The 25,156-nt window shown below is 38.8% G+C and overlaps 3 protein-coding genes across 3 annotated transcripts; 1 reads left to right on the top strand and 2 right to left on the bottom strand.

Moving 5' to 3' along the window:
- Nucleotides 1-256: 256 nt before the first annotated feature.
- On the bottom strand, nucleotides 257-4,209 carry LOC125984666 (proenkephalin-A). Its single transcript, XM_049746721.2, has 3 exons — nucleotides 3,535-4,209; nucleotides 3,258-3,404; nucleotides 257-1,055 (listed from the first exon to the last, which is right to left on the bottom strand). Exons 2-3 carry the CDS (start codon nucleotides 3,399-3,401, stop codon nucleotides 462-464), a joined length of 738 nt encoding a protein of 245 aa, XP_049602678.1. The 5' UTR covers nucleotides 3,402-3,404; nucleotides 3,535-4,209; the 3' UTR covers nucleotides 257-461.
- An 8,987-nt stretch (nucleotides 4,210-13,196) lies between these two features.
- On the top strand, nucleotides 13,197-20,854 carry jph1b (junctophilin 1b). Its single transcript, XM_049746720.1, has 7 exons — nucleotides 13,197-13,788; nucleotides 17,673-18,429; nucleotides 18,651-18,769; nucleotides 18,882-19,148; nucleotides 19,354-19,769; nucleotides 20,063-20,159; nucleotides 20,351-20,854. Exons 1-6 carry the CDS (start codon nucleotides 13,410-13,412, stop codon nucleotides 20,141-20,143), a joined length of 2,019 nt encoding a protein of 672 aa, XP_049602677.1. The 5' UTR covers nucleotides 13,197-13,409; the 3' UTR covers nucleotides 20,144-20,159; nucleotides 20,351-20,854.
- A 2,304-nt stretch (nucleotides 20,855-23,158) lies between these two features.
- On the bottom strand, nucleotides 23,159-24,590 carry tmem70 (transmembrane protein 70). Its single transcript, XM_049746722.2, has 3 exons — nucleotides 24,292-24,590; nucleotides 23,958-24,054; nucleotides 23,159-23,660 (listed from the first exon to the last, which is right to left on the bottom strand). The coding sequence occupies exons 1-3, from the start codon at nucleotides 24,469-24,471 to the stop codon at nucleotides 23,224-23,226; spliced, it is 714 nt and encodes a 237-aa protein (XP_049602679.1). The 5' UTR covers nucleotides 24,472-24,590; the 3' UTR covers nucleotides 23,159-23,223.
- Nucleotides 24,591-25,156: the final 566 nt, after the last annotated feature.

Below are 25,156 nucleotides of genomic sequence, written 5' to 3'. Positions count from 1 at the left end.
GGAAGGAAACTGAAGTTTTCGTGGTGTGGCAAGAGCTATTGTCATTGTTTATGAACATACGTCTTTTTGTATGTTATGTATTTTTGTTAGCATTACAATATAAATTGCTCTACTTTAAATATAAATGTGTTTGTAGTGGTGCACTCACTCACCCTATTGAATTATAAAGGCATAATGTGTAGTGTGATTTATTTACAGGCAAGGCAAATTAACAAAATGAAAATTTAAATAATAAATAAAGAGAACACAACCAAACCACCTTGATCAACACCGTATTTTAATAAATAATATATTCAAATTCTAAACACCCAAATATTGATTTTGACAGAATGCATATATTTCATGTCATTACAGGACCCACTGAAGCAACAAAGTAGGGAGCAGTACTTTATACAAAGCCAGATGAAGGTGAAGGAAGGTTGAATGGGCTTATATAAGAATGGGGTCCTAACTTTGGGCTTCTAGTCCATGAATCCACCATACCTTTTCTGTAGCTCGCCATTTTCCCACGCACGCTTAGATACTGCCCCATTCTTGTTGCCGTCCACCAGCCACTCAGGCCGGCCCACACGCCTCATGAACCCTCCATAACGCTTTTTCAACCCACGGCCTAACACTGCCTCCAGCAGATCACTCTGCGCTTCCCCATCATCAGCACGACGCAAAAAACCTCCATAGCGCTTTACAGTTTCACCGTCTTGAATGCCCCCCTCTTTCCCCTGCTGAGTCGCTGTATTAAGGACCTTTAGGATATCCAGGCGTATCTTTTCTTCCTCATCTTGATTTACAGAATCATCTAACAACTCTTCTGAAAAAGAACGGCGAGACATGAAGCCACCGTAACGCTTCATAAAGCCGCCATATTTCTTGGCCAGTTGATGTCCTGGTGATGTTTCATCCTCGTCATTAGTTGTAATGATGCCAGCTGCTTCTGGTTCTTCTTGTTGCCGTACGTCCCCATCAAAAGGAACATGGTTCTCTTCCTCCAGTAGGATGTCCCAGCAGAGGCGAAGCTTCTCACTGTCCAACTCACCCTCACACTCAAGTGAGCATGTCTGAGGGAAAAAAAAATCTCTCATCAACTCTTTACAACCATATTCAAGCAGTCTTTGTTAGTCCACACACACTGAAACTACAATTATTCGTGAAAAATGTGTTCCTTTGTAATTGGAAAAAAGGGAATTGTAATACAGTGATCCCTCGCCACTTCACGCTTCACGAATGTGCTACTTTGCGGGTTTATAAGTGATGGGAGAATGGCGTTTAAATATACGCAGGTAGTGCAGGGCGTGCCTCTGACTAATGTGCGTCACTGCGGACAAGCGCGGGGCAGGTGCACGGCTAGCTGCTGCGCATGTAAGAAAAAAAACACTGCCGTCCAGGAGTCGGGACAGCGGCAATGAACCCTAATAGCGCAAGGCGTGGCTCTGAGCCATGTGCGTCACTGCGGACGTGATTGAGTTCAGACGCAGGACGCCCAGGTTAGTGTCGCGTGGTAATTCTGTAGGTGGACACTTTGAATTGCTTTGCAAGGTAAACTTCTAATTAACTTACAATACACTCATGCCCTCTAGCGGCCAACAAGAAACACTGTTGGAAATTTCGACACTGGTGTTGAAATTTTAAATAATATACATACAGTTTCTACTTTGCGGATTTTTGGTTTTTGCGTGCGGTTCTGGAACGCTTCGCCCACAAAAAATGAGGGATCGCTGTACATCAATTACAGATGTAAACATTCAGTTGGTGGTCATCCACATGCTGGAAACCCATGAGTGTTGTAAACACATATTTTGCTGTTAATACAATTGCATTTTTTTTTTTTTTGGACCTGTGAAAATATATTGTACATGTGTGCTGGACCCATCTACACGGAGCAAGTGGAAAACCACCATGAAGTGTTTAGAAATCAAATCTTGTCATTATTTATTTCACTTTGATGTAATCTTGAGTCATTAGGGAACAGGCTACAAATCAATCTTTTTTAATGTGTAGTAATATATTTATAGCGTTAAGGACAACATTTTCGTCAACATTATTTTTTTAATATTATTTATCATTATTATCAAGGCTGATTTAAAGGATCTGTTATATTATTCAACTGCTGGCTGTAGCTAGGGTACTGTTTTAATGGAAATTGATTTCTTTTCACTTTCCGTCTGGGATTTTCAATCATACGAGACTCATTCAATCTATCCCTATTTCATTAACCCCCCACCCACTCCTCACGCCATATGCCAAGCCATGCTAAATTGGCACTTGAAGTAAAAGAAAGAAAATGAAAATTGTTATCTGGGGAACGATTGACACGAAGAAGGAATGGCTTGACGAGGATGAGGTTACAACATTTAACAGATACTACTTTTTGAAAGTCAAAATGTATCTCAATATCTATCACAAGTGCACTTCTTTAAAATGAAAGGAAAACCCCTCAGCATGCCATTCAGTCAATGACACAATTTTCAGTGCTTCTAATGAAAGTCTATATTTCAAATATTGGTCGTTTCCCTCTCTCCCAAACACATCGGGATACCAACTATACCCCAGGGGTCGCTATTTGGAGTATCATATGCTCTAAATCTCTTACGTGTCATTGGTTTTCAGTTATTTGAACCATCAGAAACTCCTGTTAGACTGGACTGAGACCGGATTCTTGCTGAGCTTTCAATGCCGCTGGCTTATGAAGACAGAATTAATGAACGGGAAAATTGAATTGAAGACATATTGGCACTTCAGCGGTGGGGAGGGGCACGCTCCTCACTCATGATAGTGATGAAAAGTACACAATAGCTGTTGCGGGAAGAGTGAGAAGCGATCAAATGTTGTGATTTCCTTGCGCTTTTACTCTTTCACAGATAGATAGACACGTAGACGGATAGACGGACGGATGGACAGACAAATAAATATAGATTTGTATATACATATTGCTGCGCATTAAAGTGGCATGTGCATTTCCAGTCTACATGAAAGAGAGGGGGAAAAAATCCCACAAGTTAAATAAATATTTTGAGGGGTGCTGGAATTAAACACAATTCATTAATTCGTTCATTAATTAATTAATTAATTCGTGCATTCATATTTCTACAGGTATGTTAGTTTATTAGAAACCACAATGCTATTCGCCTGACTATTTTGTAGTACTATTATTGAGGAACTCCCGTACATTAATTAAGGTGTTTTTTTTTAATGACGTCATTGTTTTAGCAGTAAAAATGTAGACAAGGGGAAAAAATCAATAAGAAGTGTAGCAGCGTTACCAAAGTAGAAAAACCAGTGTGTTGTCCAAGCAGACGGTACACACAGAGAGCGCACTCCTTTCTACAGTCGGTTCCAAGTGCCATCGACACGCATGATCCCAGTAGCAACATCCAAATGCAGTTGCGGTACGCGGGGAAAGCCATTGACTGAGGAAGAAATAACCAAAAAAAAAAAAAAAAAAAAAAAACACTCTTAATAAACTCTTCTTTTTCCATTTCTCTTTTGATGTAAGAAATAAATAACTTTACTATCGTTGAATGACACAAAAAGTCTTACCTTACGGTGAAGTTATGAACTCACTGTGACCAATTCCTTCCAAATGTACCCACGGGGTGACCGACGGCCAAGCCGGTGCTCGCAATTTATGTGCGTGCGTTCCGTAAGTGGCACGCGCGGTCAGCTTTCAGCCAATCAGCAAATCATTTGAGATAAAAACACGCACTACGCCACCTAACGCTCAGTGTTTTATTAGTGTCTTATTCAAATGCCTTTGCTACTTAAATCACTGCGTTAGTAGTCAAGCGGAGCTGTTTAAGTAGCTTTTCTAGTTTACGTCATATATCGTGTCAAGGGAGTGAATGCGGGGGGGCGGGGCGGGGTATTACTTTATTAAGAGCGACGCATTTATCATATAGGCAATAAGAGGAAAATATTTCAATTATTACATGACTCTTTTTGTAACCGACTGTTCTGAATGTTACAATAAAATCATCATTGCTTTCACCAAGCTTGCGTTTTGTTATTTAATATATACTAGAAATGTAATTCATTTATGATTTCCCATCACCGTCGAGAATCCAACCTGTGTCGACCAAACGCATCTTATGTTCCTTTCTTCCCTTTGTATTTTGATAACCGGCTTTCAGAGACAAAAGGGCATTTCGGGATCAGTCATGAGCCATTTTAGGCTTTCATTTCAAAAACAGCTAGCAGCCTTTTCTAATAGGCACCATGTCACCCCCACGCCCCCCTTCCCTTCCCTTCCCTTCCATCTACCCCCTAAGTGAGAAAACATGCTGCTGCATGACTCCTGGCAATTACATTACTCACATTAAAAGCAGCTGTACTAGAAAGTAACTATCTGATTATGACAAAACAAAGTTGTTTTATGTGTGGCAGGCTAACTAAGTTGAAGAAAAAATAAGTGGGGAAGGGCAAAAGTCACCTAAATGTCTTGATGAACCTGAAGTCACCCCATCTTGTGAGAAACAAGCTTAGCCATCAATCACGGGGCTTTCACACATTCCACCAGACAACAAATCACACCCACATTCACACCCCGAGACTGTTGTTTTAATGAAATGCAAATCAGATTCAAGTTTTATTTTCCTTATAGGCACTTTTTACCATATTTTTGGTGAGGCCAATTTTTTTTTCTCAATCAGCTGTGAAACAGAAGTGTTGTCTGAACCATATTTCTTCAAGCTAAATGCCGTCATGGCAGCATGCTTGCTTCACTGAATTTCAATCATTTATGCCCCAGGTGCTAAAAAGAATTTATGAACAAGATGATATTATTTTTGGGGTAATTGATATTTATGAATTATCGCCTTTTTTAATATCTGTATTTTTTGGCATATGTATCTCAGTGGGATAATTTAATGGATGTCTGTGTTGATGATGACTTCTTACAAGAACAGTAAAATCTAACAAGTTGCTTTGGGCATCAATTACTCCATGACTTTAATGTGCTTTAAGAAAGCAAGCCGTTTTTATGGTTGCCATCAGGTCACATTGTTTTCTTGTATTGGAATTAGTGGCAGCAGGATGCAACTCCACCATGGCACCTCAGGGGCTGGAACATGGAGCAAGCTCATCTTATCCAGTTGATGTTTTTTTTTTTTAGCTGGTATAACAATAACACTTAGTGAATTGATACATTACAAAGTGATCTTTCTCAATTAATTTGACTAATTTCTACAATCTTCATTAACATGTAAATCATAAATGTATTTCTCACTGCTCCTGATGTTTTTTTAAATTTATTTTCTGCCCTAGGACAGTAACTAACATGAATCAGTAGTAGCTTTCCAGAATGATCTTTTTGTTATATTGACATGAGTAAAATTTTCTTGGAATAAATATCTTAAAAATAAAAAAGATTCACATAATAAATATTTTACGACAATAACTATTTTAACAGATTCATTTCAAGGCTTCCTTTTGTCACTAATCCTGTAAATTATTTAGATGATATAGTTTGCCTTACTCGAGGGATTTGCTTTTCAACCTGAAAACCCGGTCCTGGCATCTAAAAAAAAAAAAAAAAAGACTAATATAATCTTCATATTTACAATCGCATTTGGAAAACCGACAAAGCGCTATAATTGAAAATGAAATATAGTACTCCTTATTTTCCCAAATCAGACAGCCTCAGCAAAAGGATCAAGAGCCGTATTTTGAAGACCCCTGCTCTCGTCAAAGTGTGTGTATTCCTCATATACTGTCTCTCTCTCTCTCTCACAGTAATCTGTTATCTTTTCTGTAGCTATAACAACAAGCTGAAGACAAGATTTTTAATTAGGAATAGACATTACTCTAACATAACTGAGTCACCTCATTGTTTGTTCTCAGCACTTATTTGACAGGAACGGGAGCGGCAATAAAGATTATACTGCAAAGCTGGTTAGGAAGGCTGCAGATACTGTTTACTGAGTGTGTGTGTGTGTGTGTGTGTGTGTACACCAAAAGGAAATTACAAGACTACGAGAGATGAAAATCTCTTAAGCAACAGGTGTCATGTGTGCCACAAGCAATATCGTTAAAACAGAGATATACATATAAAGGAAAATTATACAAAATGGAAAGGTGTGAGCTGTTAGTAAATATGACTCATGTTTAAAAGTTGCGTAATGAACTAAGCCGCAGCAGCAGATGTTATTACCTTCCTTATTGATTTTCACTCGTTTTTTTTTAAATATTCACAGCCCAGTGTCTTTCATATAAATATTTACTATAATTAAATATTTACTATGATTAGGACTTTATTACTCCATTGTCGTAGTGATAAGGTATAGTGCAGTTTGATTTACATAAAAGTTTGGGTTATATTTTCTGCTATCCTCTGATAAATATTTTTTGCTGCATTACGAGGAATTAAAATAAAATGTAAGCAATGGGAGGGGGGACATTAATATTAACTCTAACAATACTGTGTAAACAATACAATATCAATGCAGTAACAGGATTGATATAGAGTACATTTTTCCCGAACCCAATCTCATAATAGAGGAAATTTGGTGTGATATCCTAGGCATGTCTAGATGATTATGAAGAACATTCTCCAGGAACTTTAAATGCAGGATGCAGCAGATGAAGCTGATAATGAAAACAATTGGGTGTGTTATTCAAACCAAATTATGCTTTAAACTGAATCAGCCGCCTTCTCGAAGAGGAAACACTCCTGTTCTGTTGTAGAGCATTTGAAACGCATTTTCAGGCTGCACTTTTTTTATAAGCTCCCACGTCCCTTCATAATGGTTTGTGTGACAAAGTAAAAATTGCTTTTGGAGACTTCAGGATGCTAAAATGACGCCAGCAAATGAATAAATTCACACCTGCAGCATTTGGTTTAGGTTTTACACTCATTTTCAGTTTTTATTGCTTTAATAAAAAGCCTCAGTTCAAGATGGTACATAATTCATACTTGACTCAAGTGGAGGAAATTTTTGGCAGTTGTTCCACAACTCCCACAATTTAAATTCTGGAGTGGAACCTCTTACTGATTCATCCATTCCAAAATGCCGGGCGGGCAAACAAACCCCTAAAAAGATTTCCCCATTGGAAATAATAAAAACTCCAATGAACCGATTCCAGATCCTCTAAAACATTAGCTTACTCCTGCTTTTGTGCATTTGGGCTGCATCTGTTACCTCCTTACGCCATCAAACAAATCCGTCATTGTGACAGCTCAATCGACCAAATAAACACACAGCAGGTACTTCAGTGTTGCCGACTAGCCGTCGACCTTAGCTTGCAGACCAAACGGACCCGAAAGAAGGTCAGAAGGTGCTTACTTCACAGTGGTGACCTGTGGCTGGACTTGCACTGGGCAATGATGATGACAATGATGGAAGGTTAGGTAAGAAAGTTGCAACCAGGTAGTCAATCTGGAATTGAATGCTGGGAGGTCGAGCTCTACACACACATGATCTGGCAAAGGTCGTGGTGTGAGGCAACGTAAGCGAGATCTGCAGGTGCGGAACTAATGAGCTCAGTCGTAGAATATCGACTCGGGAGTAGAATAAAAAAATCCACAACAGCAGAAGAGTTGGCAGGAAGGATCGCGGTTTGTTTATCGCGGTTTCACTTTTTTTTTTTAAATGTTTGAAAAAAAAAACACATATAAGTCGCTCCTTATTATAAGTCGCCCCCCCACCCAAACTATGAAAAAAAAAAAAAAAAAACGCGACTTATAGTCCGAAAATTACGGTAGAGCTCCATGTCGAGTGGAGAGAATCATACTAAACACATACACAAAAATTTGTATAATCGTTTCAACAATATTCAACGAAATGTATCTTTATATAAGGTCCACCTGACCTTTAAAGCACAATTACCCCAAGCAGGCTCAGGACATTCACACATTGTGTTCAACACCATCCTGGCATTCTGTCTTTTATTACTCATGCACCTGTGTCAGTGTGACGCCAGCGACAGTCACGACTCGTACTGCCTCTGGACACAAAGACATACTGAAAGTCGGTCAAAATAAAGTGCTCTTTATCTTTTTTCCTTTTGGAGCTTCTATTTACAGTATATGACGTTTTTTTTTTTTACAGGTGAGGAAGACAGCATATTCCAGCTTGCTTTATCGCTGATATTTGCAACCTATTATTGGAATTATTGGATGGAATGTGCGAGGTTACAGCACATTTATCTTCTCACTGGTGTGTTCCTGTCATCCATCTCATCATTATAGAGAGAATAAGTAAAGAATCATCTATCTTTCCTCTTCTATTGGTTTTATCGTATAGTCAAAGTGGATGAGTGCACACAGAACAATGCAGTGAGGTTGAGGATTGATTGCTTTGGAAATCCTGAAGCAGCATAATTGGTGTTAGTCATAATGACAGGAAGAAAATTACTCTTTATAAAGTAGAAGATAATTTTCCCTTATACTGGTGTCTAGCATCATCTAAATTATGTTGATGTGATTTGCAAATTAAAGATAATTAGTATATGTAATGAACTAACTGGTATGTGTGTAATGAGCTACATTGGTGTTTTTATTCGACAGTCTACAGATACACCGCCATTGCTTCTACTAGTATCTGTAATTTAATTTTTAAACATTGATTTATATTTTATTCATGTTTTGGAGATATTTGAGGTGAGGATGCCACACAGAATTGAAAGTCTTAGAGCAATAGATTATGTTTTATCCACGCTACAACAATATAAGAATATACCAGCTGTTGTTGGGGTCTGCAAAATATATCGAAAGGTTTTGGTTTAGAAAGCAGAACAATTTTGCCCAAACCACACAACAGGGGGTACAATAGCTGAAAGCATTTCCACTATCAAAGATGTATTCACTATGTTGTCAGTTGTGTTTCTATGATTGCATCATTATGGTTGATGGGAACAATTCTGAAACCCCAATTGGAAAAATTCCAAGTATTTCTATTTTTTTTTTCCATTCTTTTACTTTGACTGCTTTGTTCATATGCCCAGGCAGAAGATAATTTGGCTGGGCCATACCTACCAGAGAAACGTAAATCAAAATGATCAACACACAAACATTCAAAAGACACTGCAAGTAGGGTTGTAGTTTATGTAAGATTAAAGAAAGATTAAAGGTAGGTACAGAGCTCACAAAAATGGTGCATTTATGATCTTTCATAGCGTAGCACTCATCTGTACGGCCATTGACGTCAGGTAACCATTGTTAAATTGTGTTGGGAGATTTAGTCCTTTGTTATACCTATTTATCATTAGGCTTGATGCTAGATATTCAATAAAAACAATATATTGATGAAACTGTAAAAGTTTGAGGAAATTGGAAAAAAAAAAGACAAGATAATCTGCATCACAGGATTGGGATGGGCAGGAGCAGAGAAACGGAACTGTCCGTGGTGCTGATAGCACAGATGACGCGTCTTGCTCAAGGACACTTCGATATTATATATATATATATAATATTTCCAGCAACAGTCTACAGTAGAGTTATTTTCCTATTACTGAAACAATTTAAAGTGACGTTACAGAGGCAGATTTGATCAAAGAGATAGATTAAATAATAAAATTGTTAGTTTTCAATGACACTACTGGAGCAAATCAAACTTGCGAATATAAACCTTTCTCAAGCAAACATTCATTATTCTATTTAGTGGCTTTTATCATCTATCAATTTATCGTGAACAATACGAAACAAGGGAGGGGTAGTTGTTCATTTTTAATGTTATTGTTTCTAGGAAACTCTGGGGAGGAGAAATTACTTTAGGAAGGGAGGAGACTAATTAGCAGAATAGAATCAGAAGGGCAAAGTGTGTGTGCATGTGTGTGTGTGTAGACATTGTCATCAAATTATTATTATTATTATTATTATAAATCTATAGTTAGCATGGTTATTTGGACTGTTTTGGGAATTTAATGTTGTGAAAACCACTGAAAGGCAGGGTGAGTGAAATCAGGTTGTTTTAGATAAGTGGGTGGTATGAAAATAGAAGCTCTCGTGTACTTGACCCAAGGACAAGCAGCTACCACCATTCTGCATATGAGTGCTGTCATAACTGCTATTTAGCTCAAACAAACACACTGTAACTGCAGCAGTTGGAAGAGAGGCCGGGGTGCAGAGATGGTAAACAAAGTGCTTCAATTTAAACTGAGGGTTGGGTTTTCTATTCACCGAATTTCGAAAAAGCAACTATTGTTTGTTGACTGTGTTTTATTTCTGATATTATCGTACATGCCCCAGTCAGATCTTTTTTTTTGGGAGACTTTCACTTAGGCTACTTAGAATGAAATAATTTTTGAAATTAAAATCAAATAATTATAATAAACTTAATTATAATAAAATAAAAGTTCTCATTTGCATATGTTCTGAGAAACAAGTCAAGTCAAGTCAAGTCAAGTCAAGTCAAGTCAAGTCAAGTCAAGTCAAGTCAAGTCAAGTCAAGTTTAAAAGTGTTGTAAAAGATGATCTCATAAATCCATGACTACTCTGTGACATTGAAAAAGTCTTTAAAGTAATGTGCATCGCTGAGTTTGAGAAAATAACATAAATACTGTACATTGTTTAATAGCTGAAGGCAGGGACAAAACATGGCGTGTATCTGCCACCCACTGACTCACAGATGGTGATGCTAATTGTGAGCACAGGCCTGAAGCACACATACGGTCCACACTGTAGTCCTCACTGTCAATTCCTTTTTTTTTTTTTTTTGGGTGAGAGTAACACTAAATATTACGGACAAATAACTTGCCCTAAACCTGAAAATGAATATAAAATTCATCAATTCGGTGGTGAATATTTGAGGGTGACATGTAATTGGATTTTCGCTCCCAAACCATTTATTAGCTGGAGTGCTGTTGGCTAAAATTTTGATTTACTGATAAGGGCTAATGTGTCTGAGTGGGTTGTAAAGAGGGAAATTGTCTGGAAGAAAGCTAAAGGGTGACTGAGCGCTTGTAACAGAATGTGGGTGAATAACAGGAACAGTGACCCGACCCCTGACCTGAAGACAACTCCTAATTTAGCAAAGCAGCTGGGTCTTCTTGCAATCAGACTTGCACACGACTCACCCACATCTGACCATAACAGAACATACACACACCTAGTTAGACAGACACACCCTTTCAACTAGCCAGCACTGCTCGTGCCATGAATTGCGCAATAACTCGGCACCAACCGAAATTTTGCAATGACTTGCACCTTCTGGCATTGTTTTGCTAAGAATCGCTTGGTCAAGCAAGCAATAATCAACGTCAATAAATTATTCACACAGAACAATGAACATTGTAGTATAAAAAAAATAAAACAAATAAATCAAAATACTGAATAATAAACATTTCTTTTTCTTTGTAATAACGAGCCGAATATGAACATACTTTCACAGATATTTTGTTTTTACTTTTCCTTATTTGCACAAACGCTATAAAGACATTAAAGCAACCAATCTTATTCTTTTGCATCCTTGGTGGAAAAAAAAATAGTGACATTTCTGACGCGTGTTATGCTAATATTTCTACTCATGACATTGAGTAAACATGTTTTTTGCATTAAGTTAATTATTCAACAGAGTCAGGGTTTAATAAAATAAGATTGTTGACTTGTTATTCGGTGACACCAGAAGCCATTATCGCCCACATACACGCATCTACTCACACACGCACGCTCACAAATGCACAGACGCACACACACACAATTTCCTCAGTGAAAGAAAGGGCATCACGTCTCTCACGCAAAGTGAAGGTTGCATTGATTTTGCGGAATTTTTAAAGGCCACGCTTACAAGAAGTAACAAATTCTAGTAATAAACTGTTGTGTTGAATATGTTGCACTTTTAAATCTCATGTAACTTGAAGTTCTGCGTTTGTTTTGCACTTTGGTGCATCTGGCAATTGGAAGTCTGTCGTGAGGTCTGTAAGAATTTTGAAGGACTTTAAAAAAAGGATGACGATTTCTGTCCGGCTCCAAAGAAAAATATGGAAATTGGGATTGGTGTATCACAGTAATTGAACCCATAGCTGCTTGTTAATGCTTGCTTTTGTCCTTTTGGGGTTACTTGATTTTTGTTTAAGTGCTGGCATGATTTTCTAACCACATAATTTGTTATTTTAGGGCACTTATGTGAATGTGAACATTTGCAAAACAAGAGGTTATTTGTGGAAGAGGCTTCCATGGCAACTTAAGTGACATAAAATGAGCATCATTTTCAGATAATTGGTGCACTTTAGAAAAGATATGTGTTTTTATTTGTACATAAGCCGAGGTGGTGGACTGGAGGGCGATATTAAATGGTGCTGGTGATTTATGGGGACTGTTTTATGGCCAACAAGCAGAAGAGTGGCAGGTGGCTGTTTTGCAGTACTGCATGCAGTATCTGCAAATCTAATTCTGACTAAATAATCTTTTTATGATCCTTTATGTCGATGTGCTTCTTGGGTGAAAGACAATCAAAACTTATTTGAGAAAGTATCTCCTGTCTTCCAGCTGGGTTGTAATAGGACACTCAAGAATGAATCTCACAAAAACTATTAACGTGTGCCTCTTGAATTTCACACTCCTTTTTTAATAAGGGGGGGGGGGGCGGATGTAATTTCAAATCCAATGTTCAGTCTCATTTGCCACTTCTAATTTGTGTTCACAGAAATATCATCATTATCGAGGCACTAAGTCAATGTGATAGATAGATAGATAGATAGATAGATAGATAGATAGATAGATAGATAGATAGATAGAGAGAGAGAGAGAGAGAGAGAGAGAGAGAGAGAGAGAGAGAGAGAGACAGACAGACCAATTTGCTGTACACACAATTTGTTTCTGCCATCTAGTGTTTCAGTTATGGTACTACAATTTTTTTTCCAGATGCCTTTGTTGCAGTGTTTTTAACCGTCAGATAGCTCGTTACTGCCATCTTGTGTTACAGTTGCACTACCACAGCAAGAGAACTAAAAAGTAGACCGAAGGAGAGAGACTTGAGATAATCAAAATATAGGAAATATAACAATATTTTTTGGAGGGGGCCGGGCCCCCCTCTTGCCCCTGGCTAGACCCGGCTCTGCGAGTCAAAAGTGATTTATTGGGTCCCTCGGGGTAGTGTATGAAATAGTAGGCTACAGTTCTCTATGAAAAATGTCTTATTGCTGAAGTTTGTGGAACCTCACTCCGTAAATGTTTCACGTAGATATTGACGTCTGTTGTTTTGAAAATCCCCGAAGGAAGCAGTACGTCGTAAGCCTGAGCTTGACAGTTCGCCTCAAAGTCGTGAGACTGTCTCAACTCTCAGCTGTGGAGTGAGTGACTGTGCCGCCTGTCATCCCCATGCCCCGTTCCTGCCGATGCTCCCCGACGCCCACCATCAGCGTTCACTCCCACCCCCGCTGAGATTTTGCATTCTCACCGGGTCCTGCCAGTCTATATTCAAGCACCCGGCTCTCTTCGAAGTTTGAGCAACAAAGTGATCAACTTTAGACACCTTTTCTGAATGACGGGCGGTCGTTTCGACTTTGACGATGGTGGCACCTACTGTGGAGGCTGGGGGGACGGCAAAGCTCACGGCCACGGTGTGTGCACCGGACCCAAGGGCCAGGGCGAATATTCAGGCTCGTGGTCCAACGGCTTCGAGGTGGTGGGAGTGTACACCTGGCCCAGTGGGAACGTGTACCAAGGCTACTGGGCGCAAGGAAAACGACATGGACTCGGCGTAGAAACCAAGGGCAAGTGGATCTATCGAGGAGAGTGGACCCACGGGTTTAAGGGTCGGTACGGAGTGCGACAGAGCCAGAACACACCAGCCAGGTACGAGGGCACCTGGATTAACGGGCTGCAGGACGGCTATGGCATCGAGACGTACTCTGATGGAGGTAAGTTCGTGTGATACGGGCAGAAGATCCCAGAAGTGAGTTCCTCCTGGATATTATTATTATTATTATTATTATTTGTTTTGAGAAAACAGAATTATTTAATTTTATTATTATTATTATTATTTGTTTTGAGAAAACAGAATTATTTAAAAGCTTGCATGTATGACTAATGAGTTATAACACTTTCATGTAGTTAGTTAGTTAGTTAGTTAGTTAGTTAGTTAGTTAGTTAGTTAGTTAGTTAGTTAGTTAGTTAGTCCTAACCATTATGGTGTGGGAAATACGGTACTTTAGGAATCTATTGTTTCATACATGTATTTGTTATGGAGGATTTTGGAGGGATGTGAAGTACTCATCCCATTTTTAGGAAATTCTAGAATGATTGTGGCTATTTGTCATGTTGCTACTTAACAAACGTACATTTGTTGCAAAAGAGAAATTAAAGCGGGTTGAACATTGGCACTTGTATGATAACGTTGTGGCTGGGTGTAGGAAGAAGGAAGTTCATCCCAAAAAGTCCATTAACAACAAAAGTCAGTTTTCTATGAACAGACTCTAAACTTTAGCAATTGCACGTCGCTGGTTGACCGTCGTTTTGTTGCGGTGAAACGTAATCGCACACATGTTGGCATTCTGATTTACACCAGCCATAAAGCTTGAGGATGCCGCAGAAACACATGAAACAAGATTGGGCTGATCCTGTGCTGAATCAGATTCTGTGCCATACTCACAAAAGAGCCTTTACGGAATACTGGATCGGGGCATCTATCACAAACTATGAAATGATCTAATATCAAATTTAAGAATGGGCTCTACATTCTCTGTAGCTGCAATCAGTTTGCATGTTAATAATGGTAAAATGTCATTTGAAACTTGCTACTCTCCTGAGGTTGTCCGTTTTATTTATAGACACTGTACTGTATTGCTGACTGAACTCCGAGTGTGAGAAACATAGCTGATGGTTGCCACCATATGTTTTGAGCTTCTTACTTGGCTGATCTCCATTGACTAACATTTATTTCAGTGAAGAAAGGCTACATTTACCTTTCCCAAAACGTAGTGCAGTAGACTCTTTGATTCCTACCGATACCAGTCTTGCTAAGTAGTTCCTATCATGAGCTGTTGGCGACAAGTGTGAAATACCCAGGAACTAATATGATTCCCATCCCACTACATTCTGCCTTTAAGCTGTCTACACTATTACGTACATTAAGTTTGAGAAACCGTGCATGAAAGACAATTAGCATATTAGTATTGTAAGAATGAATAAGTAGATCATCTTCAAATGGCAATTATATAAACTGCCCTCACCAGTATGGTATCCTATCTCCAGCAAATATTTAGGACGTCTCCTTTTGCCAGCTTGTGGTTACATGAAACCTCCCTTCCTGGTCGAGTGGCATGTGCCTCTTTTGCACTCTCTCTTCATTTTTAGCACCGTTATACAACTCTGTCTCGCCGCTGGTCATATTTTACTTGGGTTACAGATCTAAAGATAATGCTGTCAAGGCTCATATCCCGCTGAGGTGCGAATGTCAATAATAATAATAATCAGATTTATTTAGCACTTTTCTGGACGTTATTATTTCCACTCAGAACTAGCCACAGCTGCCCTGATACCGTTTGGAAGTGTTAGCGATTCATGATTGCTAGATAAGTACAGACCGGGGAAACGTTCCCCACCTTGACCTTGAACAAACCCTGAAACAAAGAATATCAGTGACCCTCACAAAAGTTCGCCACCCAGTTCAACATGGGCTTTAGATGTTTGAATTGAAATCTCAAAGTTTATCAATGAAGGAGTAGCTCGGAAGGAGCTACGGCCGTTACACAGCTGACACGAGTTTGTCCTGCGATTTTAGCTTTCAATATTGTATCGTTATAGCCCTAATTTCATTTACTCTGTTTTTTGCGACTTTCAGTCAAGTCAAGCTGGGCCTGTTGTAGCTACTGCTACTACCGTAGCGTGTCGGCCGACACAAAACAACGGGTCAACCGGCCGCTTCGAACGGAACTCACAAATATCGAGGTACATAAATGTGCATGCTACAAAATCAGGTCAGGAATATGTCTTATAAAAAATCCGTATCAACTACTCCAGCGAGTTAAAGATGACATTATTGATTAGGGCCAATTTATCATCAATATTAATAAAAATAGTAATATTGTAATCCTGCATTCCAGAAAAGTGGGAAGTTGGACTTTTGCAATTTCCAACCAGGAAACGTGCACAGGTACACACTTTTGAACTAGGAGGTCCGAGTTGCAAAGTCAGAAAAAAAAATTCACCGGCGGACTACAACGTGACATCACTCGACAATGGCGACCGCATGGAGACATAGTCCGTGAATGACAAAACAATAATTTACAAGATACCGTAATTTCCGGACTATAAGCCGCGACTTTTTTCCAAAATTTTGAACCCTGCGGCTTATAGTCAGGTGCGGCTTATATAAGATTTTTTTTCGTGATTTTTGTGATGACTTGATCACTTTTATACACTCGTAAAAAGGCTGTGGACCACCGTTGTGCGGTATCTTGAAGAAAAAGCAACAACAAAAATACTATTTTGAAACACTACTATGGCTGCTGCTTATTCTGGCTGTGTTGCTTGTGACTATTATGAGTTTAGTAGGAATGCACGCTAGGTGACCTGCGTCAAAGGGATCTAAACCCTTTCTCTTACTCTGCCATGTGACTCAGAGATTACACAAAGCAGTGCACACTTCCGTGTTGCTGCGGTACTACTGCTGCGTCACAGGTAATGTTTAGAAAGATATGTTAAAGTATGTTATTAAAACTTTTAAAAGGCTTTCTGTGTACTGTCTTTCTTTGTAAAAAAAACTCCTGTGCACGTGCGGCTTATAGTCCGGTGCGGCTTATGTATGAAAAAAACTAAAATATCCCCGAATTTTAGCTGGTGCGGTTTATAGTCCGGTGCGTCTTATAGTCCGGAAATTACGGTAATAAACATAGATTTGGCATTATTTATTATTACATTAATTTAGTTATTCAAAAAACTGACATTACAGCGTGATTTGTACTGGATATGAAGATATGCCGTTATCCACTTAGATGAAGTTACTATATGGGGAAATGAATGAACATTTTTCAAGATATGATTTTTCATTATTCGCAAATCAAGGAAAATATGAAGGTTTACTGGGGGTCAAATGTGTTGCGATAAACAAGAACAGCACCTTGAGGTGTATGTTTGGTTTTAGAAATTTTAGTTACGCAGTTTTCATTTATTTCCGTTCAGTTATCTTTGGTTTAGTGGGATTAGGGATTTTTAGTGTTTTTTGGTTTCGATTATTTGGTCATCTGGATGTCACCAGCTGCCCGCATTTTGCACATGTGGATATGTAGTCGTTTATTTCTGCCTGTTATTATCAATCACCAAACTCTCTTTGTTGGAATAAATCTACTTTCAAACAGTTGTTATGAATTGTTCATGAGTGGTTATATATTCAATGACCCCCTCCGCTGCCTATCCAAAAAGGAAGTTCTTAAAACGGCCACACTCAGATGAAGGGTGGGCCTTCTTGCTGGAAGTCCGATGCTGCCAATCTTTTCAACAAGCTGACCTCAGGGGGTTGTCTTGCAATTATTTATCTGAGATTGAATTGGAACGTAACCGGTGGCATGCAGAGAGCCATGAGCGGCACGACGTGGCTTGTGTGAGAAATTTCCACGGAAAGTTCTGTGAACTTCACTTGCAAGGTTCCATGTACTTCAGTGACTTCTAAGATCAAAGGAGATTTTAAATGAGTATTTTTATTATGACTTCTACTGAGTCCTTCTACATTGAGATGCTACGTTAAAATTCTGATGAATTTGATTGATTCCCAAGATTTTTTTCTTTTCTGTCTTTCTTGCTCTAGGTACATACCAGGGTCAGTGGACCGGGGGGATGCGTCACGGATACGGTGTCCGTCAGAGTGTTCCGTACGGTATGGCATCAGTCATCCGCTCACCACTTCGAACCTCACTGGCTTCCCTGCGGAGTGAACACAGTAACGGCACAGTTTTACGAGACAGTCTATCTGACAGCCCCGCCGGCACCCGTGGTGGCTTTGTGCTCAACTTTCATTCGGATGGAGAAGGTTCTGAGAAGAAGGGTCTCTTTCGCCGTGGCTCTCTTTTCGGCAGCCTGCATCGATTGCGCAAATCCGATTCACGCTCGTCCATCTCCAGTAAGCGCAGCTCAGCACGTAGTGAAACCACGATGAGTCGTATCAGTTCAAGTGATGCCAATTCCACCATCAGTTTCGGAGACGGAGACCCAGGTGATGACTTCTTGACTCTAGAGGACAATGTAGATGCCACCACTACCGAGTCCTACATGGGCGAGTGGAAGAACGACAAACGCAATGGCTTTGGTGTCTCCGAGCGTTCCAACGGCATGAAGTATGAAGGAGAATGGTTAAACAATAAGCGCCATGGCTATGGCTGTACTATTTTTCCTAATGGCACCAAAGAAGAAGGGAAGTATAAAAATAACGTATTGACCCGGAGTCTTAGAAAACAGTTCATCCCGCTGAGGAACACCAAGACTAAACAGAAGGTGGATCGTGCCACTGAAGGAGCAGTGAGAGCTGCTGCCATTGCCAGAACCAAAGTAGAGATCGCCATCTCCAGGTATTGTCTTTGTCACCCCTTCTCACTCATTGCCCAGTCCTTTCTAAGGACTTCCCCGGGTTAGGGTTAGGGTGCAATTATTTGAAAGCTGGCCAATGGGTCACAATGATGTTGACAAGCTTAATTTGACTTACGATCGTATTTGCAAAATTGGACCATAAGTCACAGCTCTTATCCTCATTGAGTTTTTCTTGCCATCACTAAACTAAGGACTTTTGCAGAACATCTCACACTCGGGCCAAAGCAGAGGCAGCAGATCAAGCTGCTCAGTCAGCTAGCCAAGACTCAGATATTGCAAGAACTGTGGCCAGAGAACTCTCACCAAATTTCCATCAGCCAGGTATCTACATCATTGGCACAACACTGAAAGAATTGATAATAGTCGACGGTAGATTGAACATATGCTGGATAGTTTTCATGTGTATGATTTCGTTTTGGGAACCGTGTTGCAGGCCCTGACTATATACGGCAGAAATACAATGTACCAGTGGAAGTGAAGGATGTCCTTGAGGAGAGTAAAATGGAGAAAACGCCATCGAGCAGCCCTCATTTCTACCGAAAAGGAACAACACCAACGCATTCTCCATCTCAGAGCCCGGGCCCCAGTCCCACTCCCTCACCAACTCCCATCCAGAAGTCTGTTTTCAGCACTAAACCATCTGCCACTGTCAGTCCACCAAAGCCTCCTGGGAAAGTAACAGCTGAGCCTGTAAAAGAAGGTAACATTTATTCCGATTGTTGTTTTGTCTACGTTGTGACTACCTGATGCAAAGTAGAATCTTTTGATGAAAGTAATAAAAATGTGCTTGCTACTTTTATATTTTATATTTATTATTATTTATTTAAGTATACATGTCATATCATACATGTGATGTTTATTGTTGAACATATACAGGATGACACTTTTATCTTTTTCCAAACCAGGCATTAGCAAGGCAGCATCGAAGCTTTCTCTCAAACAGGAAGTGAGGCAACAAGCAGAATCGTCATCACTTAAACCAGCCATACCAAATAGTGGTCACCCTAATAATGGACAAATCCACGCCCAATATCATGGTTACTACGTCAAGGATGTCAAGATGCTGCCACCTGAAGAAACTATTCACCTGGAAGATGATTTTCACCCATCAAGCCTTGCGCGCTTGCCACCTCCCACCAAGCAAGTTTGGGCACCGCCACCAAAAGTCATTCCCAGTCCTTCTCCAGTGCCACCAAAAGAGAACGTTAAAGCTCCAGAGTCTTCCAAGCAGAAAGCAACGGAATCAAATAAACCAAAGACTTTTGCAGAAACCAAGAAAGCAAGTGTGGAAAGTAGCCCCGATATTGTTGAGGATGAGTCGGTAAGTGCAATATGATCGATTTTTAAAGTTCTCTCATCTGAAAAGTGTTTTACTAGTATAAGTATCTTATATTATTGCGTACACACAACAGAATCCAGCATAATTTTTTTTTTTTTTAACAATGTTCTAATTTAATTTCAAAGTGAGGTTTAAAAATGTTTGCAATATCTCACGGTTATTAAAAGGAAAGAAAATTTACAATTTGGGTATTTTAACAAGAAATATTGTGTTGACACACGAGGTCACATTTGTCATATTTGTAGAATATCAAATTTCATTTTTCCCCTCCACAGGGTCCCAACTCGATCTTGGTGGCTCTGGTGATGTTATTAAATGTTGGTCTAGCCATTATTTTTGTCCATTTCCTGACTTGACCAAATCTGAACTCAGGTAAGTAACAACAAAATACATTCTTTTTTTTATTAATCTTATAATTTCTGAAACTCAATTTTAATCATACCAATTTTAGTAACATCTCATTGGATTTTTTCATCATGAACAAATGTAAACATGCATGAATTGTTCCCAAATTGTCAATAGATGACTTCCTCCATTGATCACGAGCTTTTCCGATCTTTCAGATTTTTTCAAAATTGTCACCCAAGCTGATAACTCTCCATCAGCCTTTTAAAATGGGTTCCAATCAGAATGGAAAAAAAATGGAGGATTGAAAATAAGAGGGGTGAGGAAGGAAAGAAGAAGCTGGCGCAAGAAGAAAGAAAGCAGCGGTAGAGAAAGATGAAACCAACGCTATCACCACAGTCTCCGTCCGGATGGACTGAACGGCTGTCTCTGGTGCTCGGCGCAACCTGATTGGACTGGGGATGATTTGCAATTCCACTTGCACAGTGAAAGTTGAAGCAAGTGCTCACTGGTCGGAAATAGGAAGGGAGAAAATAACACCTGAGACTCAACTTTAGATTCTCAGACAGATTTCGAAACTACAGCACACATGGACAGTTGATAATGAACGTGCAGACTTTGCGGTCTTTTTAAAATGGCCTCTGTTTTATCTCCATTTTCACTGAGCAATTCTTGAAACTTGGAAGTGCTTCAGTGCTGCAATAAAGTTTTTGCCTCATCCATTTCTTTGACGAAAATGATTCTTTTGGGTGATTTATTTTGTCTATATGTTTTATTGCTTTATAGTTGTGGTTAACACATAATTTTTTCCTACTAGCTAAACCACAATTATGCTATTTAATTAATTATAACTGCACTTCAAGCCTTATGAAACCAATCAATTGAATCAATCATTTGATGGTAAGTATGGAAATCAAGTTTTATTGCTGGTGAGAAAAGAGCTTTTATTAAATCTCACAAAAATATCTGTACTTGAACACATTTGTGCATGTGTGACTGTGTTACATTTGTGTATGGGTGGGTGTGTTGTACACTGGATATGTTCATAGATGCACTTTGAGCTGACGAATGTCGACAGCTGCCTTACTATTTTACAGAGTGACGTGTTGATGGGTGAAAAGGGCCCAAGCAGGAATGTGAAACGCTTGGCAGATTCTCTCCCTGCTGGGTGCTAGGAGAATGGATTTATTTCTATCAGCCTCTCTATTGATCTGCTTTATCTGTACGTGGGTTCGTTAAGGCCTGTCACAAAGCTTCCAGTTAGTAACTGACAACAGGCAAATAAATGCAGCAGCTGTATTTTCTTATTTGGACTTGTTCAGTGTTTGTGTTGTGCACGGAAAATTTAGTCAGTTAAAGTATTAGCTACATATGTTACACCTTTTTAGATGCATGCATATAATTTGCTTCTTTTTTACGTGTTGGAGCTCAGTGATCTAAATAGAGTAGCTGGTGGTGTTGTTGATTTTACTCCAGGCAACAACAACAACAAACATCACACGTTAGAGTTGTGATTTCATAATGTGGGAGGAAGCTCAAGTATGCAAACCGAAGCAAGCAATCTCTCAAATTTCTCAAACGGGCTAATTTTGGTGGTACCCCAAATAATCATTGCTTTTACAGATTAGTTGTATTTATCATATTTTTTTAGTACAATACATTTGCATGTGATCTTTTTTTATTTTGACGCTAAAACACTTAAAAATGTACACCCGCAGTAAATTTGAAGGTGTTCTTAAACCATTTGGAGTATCTGCATAGTATTGCATAGAGATAAAGATGACACTTTGAATTTTTCTCCTCGACAGTTAGAAGCGAGTGCCTCTGGATAATGGTTTGGATATACACAAGATCAATTTTATTGTATTTATTTATCAAAACATTTGCCAGGAAAATGATTCTGGATCATCTCCTACTGGTGGGACATGCCTGGAACAGCTCACCAGAGAGGCGTCGAGAAGGCATCCTAATAAGATGCCAGAGCCACTGGTCAACATTTTTTGCAGTTGCCACTGACCTCCAATGGCATACTGAAAGATAGCTGTTCAATGGTAATAATGCTTCAACCTTATAACTATTTTTTAATCTGCATATTATTTACCATACATATACCAATTTGCATATTTATTTTTTCTATATTTATTGTTTTATTTGTGTAATCATAATACATTTAAAAATCACCTACCTGGTCTATGTTCACAGATATTAAAAAATAAAAATAGTTAGATAAATGTTGGTCAGCCAGTTACTTAGGTGTATACTAGGTCTTTGTTTTTTTTCATGTCCCTTGAGGAAATAGACATAAATTTCCTAACAACTTGTCATGGTAATTTTTTCAGCTGTAATATATCAACATAATAAATTGCAAAATAATTGCACATTCGTTTTATTGTTCATTGAAAGCTTTAATTTGTGATTTTTATTTGCAGATAAATATGTCTTTTGGACTGGTGATGCCATGATCAGTTATCAAGTGGAGCTAGATGTGTATTTTGAAAGTATTGAGAGGTGACAAGAAAAGAAAATATTTGAGATGAAGAAAGTGTTTGAGATGCCTTTTTTGTTCGAAATTTATTTTTCTTGTTTACTTACCTTGTTTGCAATTTTTGATTCACAATGTTGTTTAAGTGTTTGTATTATGTTTTTATTTATTTTTTTTACAATTTTTGTTTCCAGTTTGCTTGTACTTTAGTGTTTGTGGAGTTTAAGATCAGGGGATGTTTGAGAATATTTGTCATTTTTCACACGTCCTGAGTATTGTTAGTCACCTAAATGTTGAAAAGAGGCTGTGATGTACCCAAGTCAAATTCCTTGTTGGCACGCTCAAACACGGTGAATAAAAATTCTTGAATCTTGTGTGATTTGAACTTCAGGGCCAGAATACAAAGCAGTGTAGACTTCCAAATTCTAACTATCAAAGAATCAATAAAATAATGGATAGTTAGATCATATTTGAGGACTCCAAAAATAGTCTAATCACTGAAATTGCATTGCATTTTGGAAAATGAACAAAAAGACTAGATGCGTAACAATTTGGAAGCATATATTTAACGGATTCTTCTGAAACCTGTTAGCTGTACATTACATAAAATCACGGTCTTTCCATACAATCTGGTTTTAAGGTAAAAGGCTTGTCATAGCCCATAAGGTGGTTGTAATCCTGAGGGAGAAGAAACAAGTCAGGGTTCACTAGCAGCCCTGCGTTGTTGGCATAGAAGGTGGTGAACATCTTGCTGACAGCTGGTATAGTGACCTGCTCCTGGTGAAAAACTGTCCTTTGCTCCGTGAGGAAAACACCGTAGGTTACCGCAGTATAAGTATCCCGGTCTGGGTTGTGGTACAAACGGATTACGTAACCCTTGGTAATGAAGTGGAGGAGCACAGGGGTGAGGAAGGTAAAGAAGCCGATAATACCGCAGAAAGCCACTTGCAGGGCAAGACCCTGGACTCCTAGTCCAGTTTTCAAGAAGATCTGGGGCATGAGACAGAGACTGGCTCCACTTGTGGTGTAAGAGAATAATTTCACCCCTGATACGAGACAAAGAGAAACAGAAGAAAAATACTTACGTTAGACCTCGGCGCCTACTCGCTGGACCACATTTACTCCGACAAACACAAAGTTCGAATGTCTCAAATTTGTTTAATTCTCCCCACCCCTGGTTTACAATCACTACCGGTATCACAAATACATTTATTTTTTTTTAAGCTGGGTGATTACAGCATCTGAAAATATCACTGGTGTTGTGAACACAACATTTATTTAGCGACTATTTTTTCTCGGTCGTCACTTGCAGGTTAACTCAAGGGTAATATAAAGGAACTCACCAAGAACTGCAGCTCTCAAACTGCCTGTGTAAATCAGATTCCCATCATCTGATTTGGTCCCAGTAGTTAGAAAAGACGCTGGAGTGTGAGACTGTGTCTGCCAAAGAAAAAAAAAAACATGACTATTTATTATTCATCATTCCTTTACTATATTGTATGTCCTTGTTAACCCATATCATATCCATCCATCCATGTGTATTTGTATTAAAGTTAATAATATTCTACAGTGTATATATACTGTATCTTATAAAATACGTTAAAATTTTAGACTCGAGCAGAAGGTCCATCACGACCTTAAATTCAGAATGAATCCTTGATATATCGAATTTGGTACCTTATATTTCAGATTAAGCGATGACCTTCTGACGGCATGGAGATGGTTTATCCTCGGTCGGCCGAAATTAGACACACGCCACAGGGCTTCACGTCGAGTGGCAGAAATGCATGTCGTACTGATCGAATCAGTAATGAAACAAACTCGCGGCCTTAACATTCTATTAAGAGAATAAAGCATGTTTTCCTTGTAAATAACACCTAGATATTAATTTAATATCGGAAGCCCCGAGTACTAAAGTCAACTTCCGCCTTTTTCTTCTTCTACGCAAAATCTCTTCTTCGCTTTTCCAACAGATGAATGACGTCACGTCGAGCGCCTACTAGAGCATCGATATATATCCGCTAGACAGTCTCATAATTTACTTTGACAAATAAATATTTACACCTATTTATAATAGAATGTTATAATATTTTAAAGAGAAAGTGAAACAGTCAACCGGAAACTAAAGTATACTGCACTCTATGTACATTTCGCAATGAAGACAGTGAAAGGTCCATGCAGTGTGTTTTACAAAGGGGGTGTAAATAACACATCATTATATTGATTGTCTTGTGTGCCCTATTTCATACAGCATTTGATACAAAACCATCAGGAAACAAGCCTAGGTCTCTGCATAGTTTTTTTATTTGTTTATTTTTCACAGTTGCATATTAATTGTGCTTACAACAATACATCATTGAAATTTGACATGATACTGACGGAAATATCACCAAGTGCATTGTAATTGATGAGGAAATATGAAAAAATCTACGTTTAGATTTTTAGCAGTAACGATAAAGACTTTTTTATTTTTATTTTGTTTCATTAAGACAAACATAAGTAGAGCATCAAATCAATATTAAGCGTTCACGCTTCATATTGC

Source organism: Syngnathus scovelli, chromosome 17 (genome assembly GCF_024217435.2).
Source record: "Syngnathus scovelli strain Florida chromosome 17, RoL_Ssco_1.2, whole genome shotgun sequence".
Lineage (NCBI taxonomy): Eukaryota > Metazoa > Chordata > Actinopteri > Syngnathiformes > Syngnathidae > Syngnathus > Syngnathus scovelli.
This window is presented reverse-complemented; position numbering and strand designations above follow the sequence as displayed.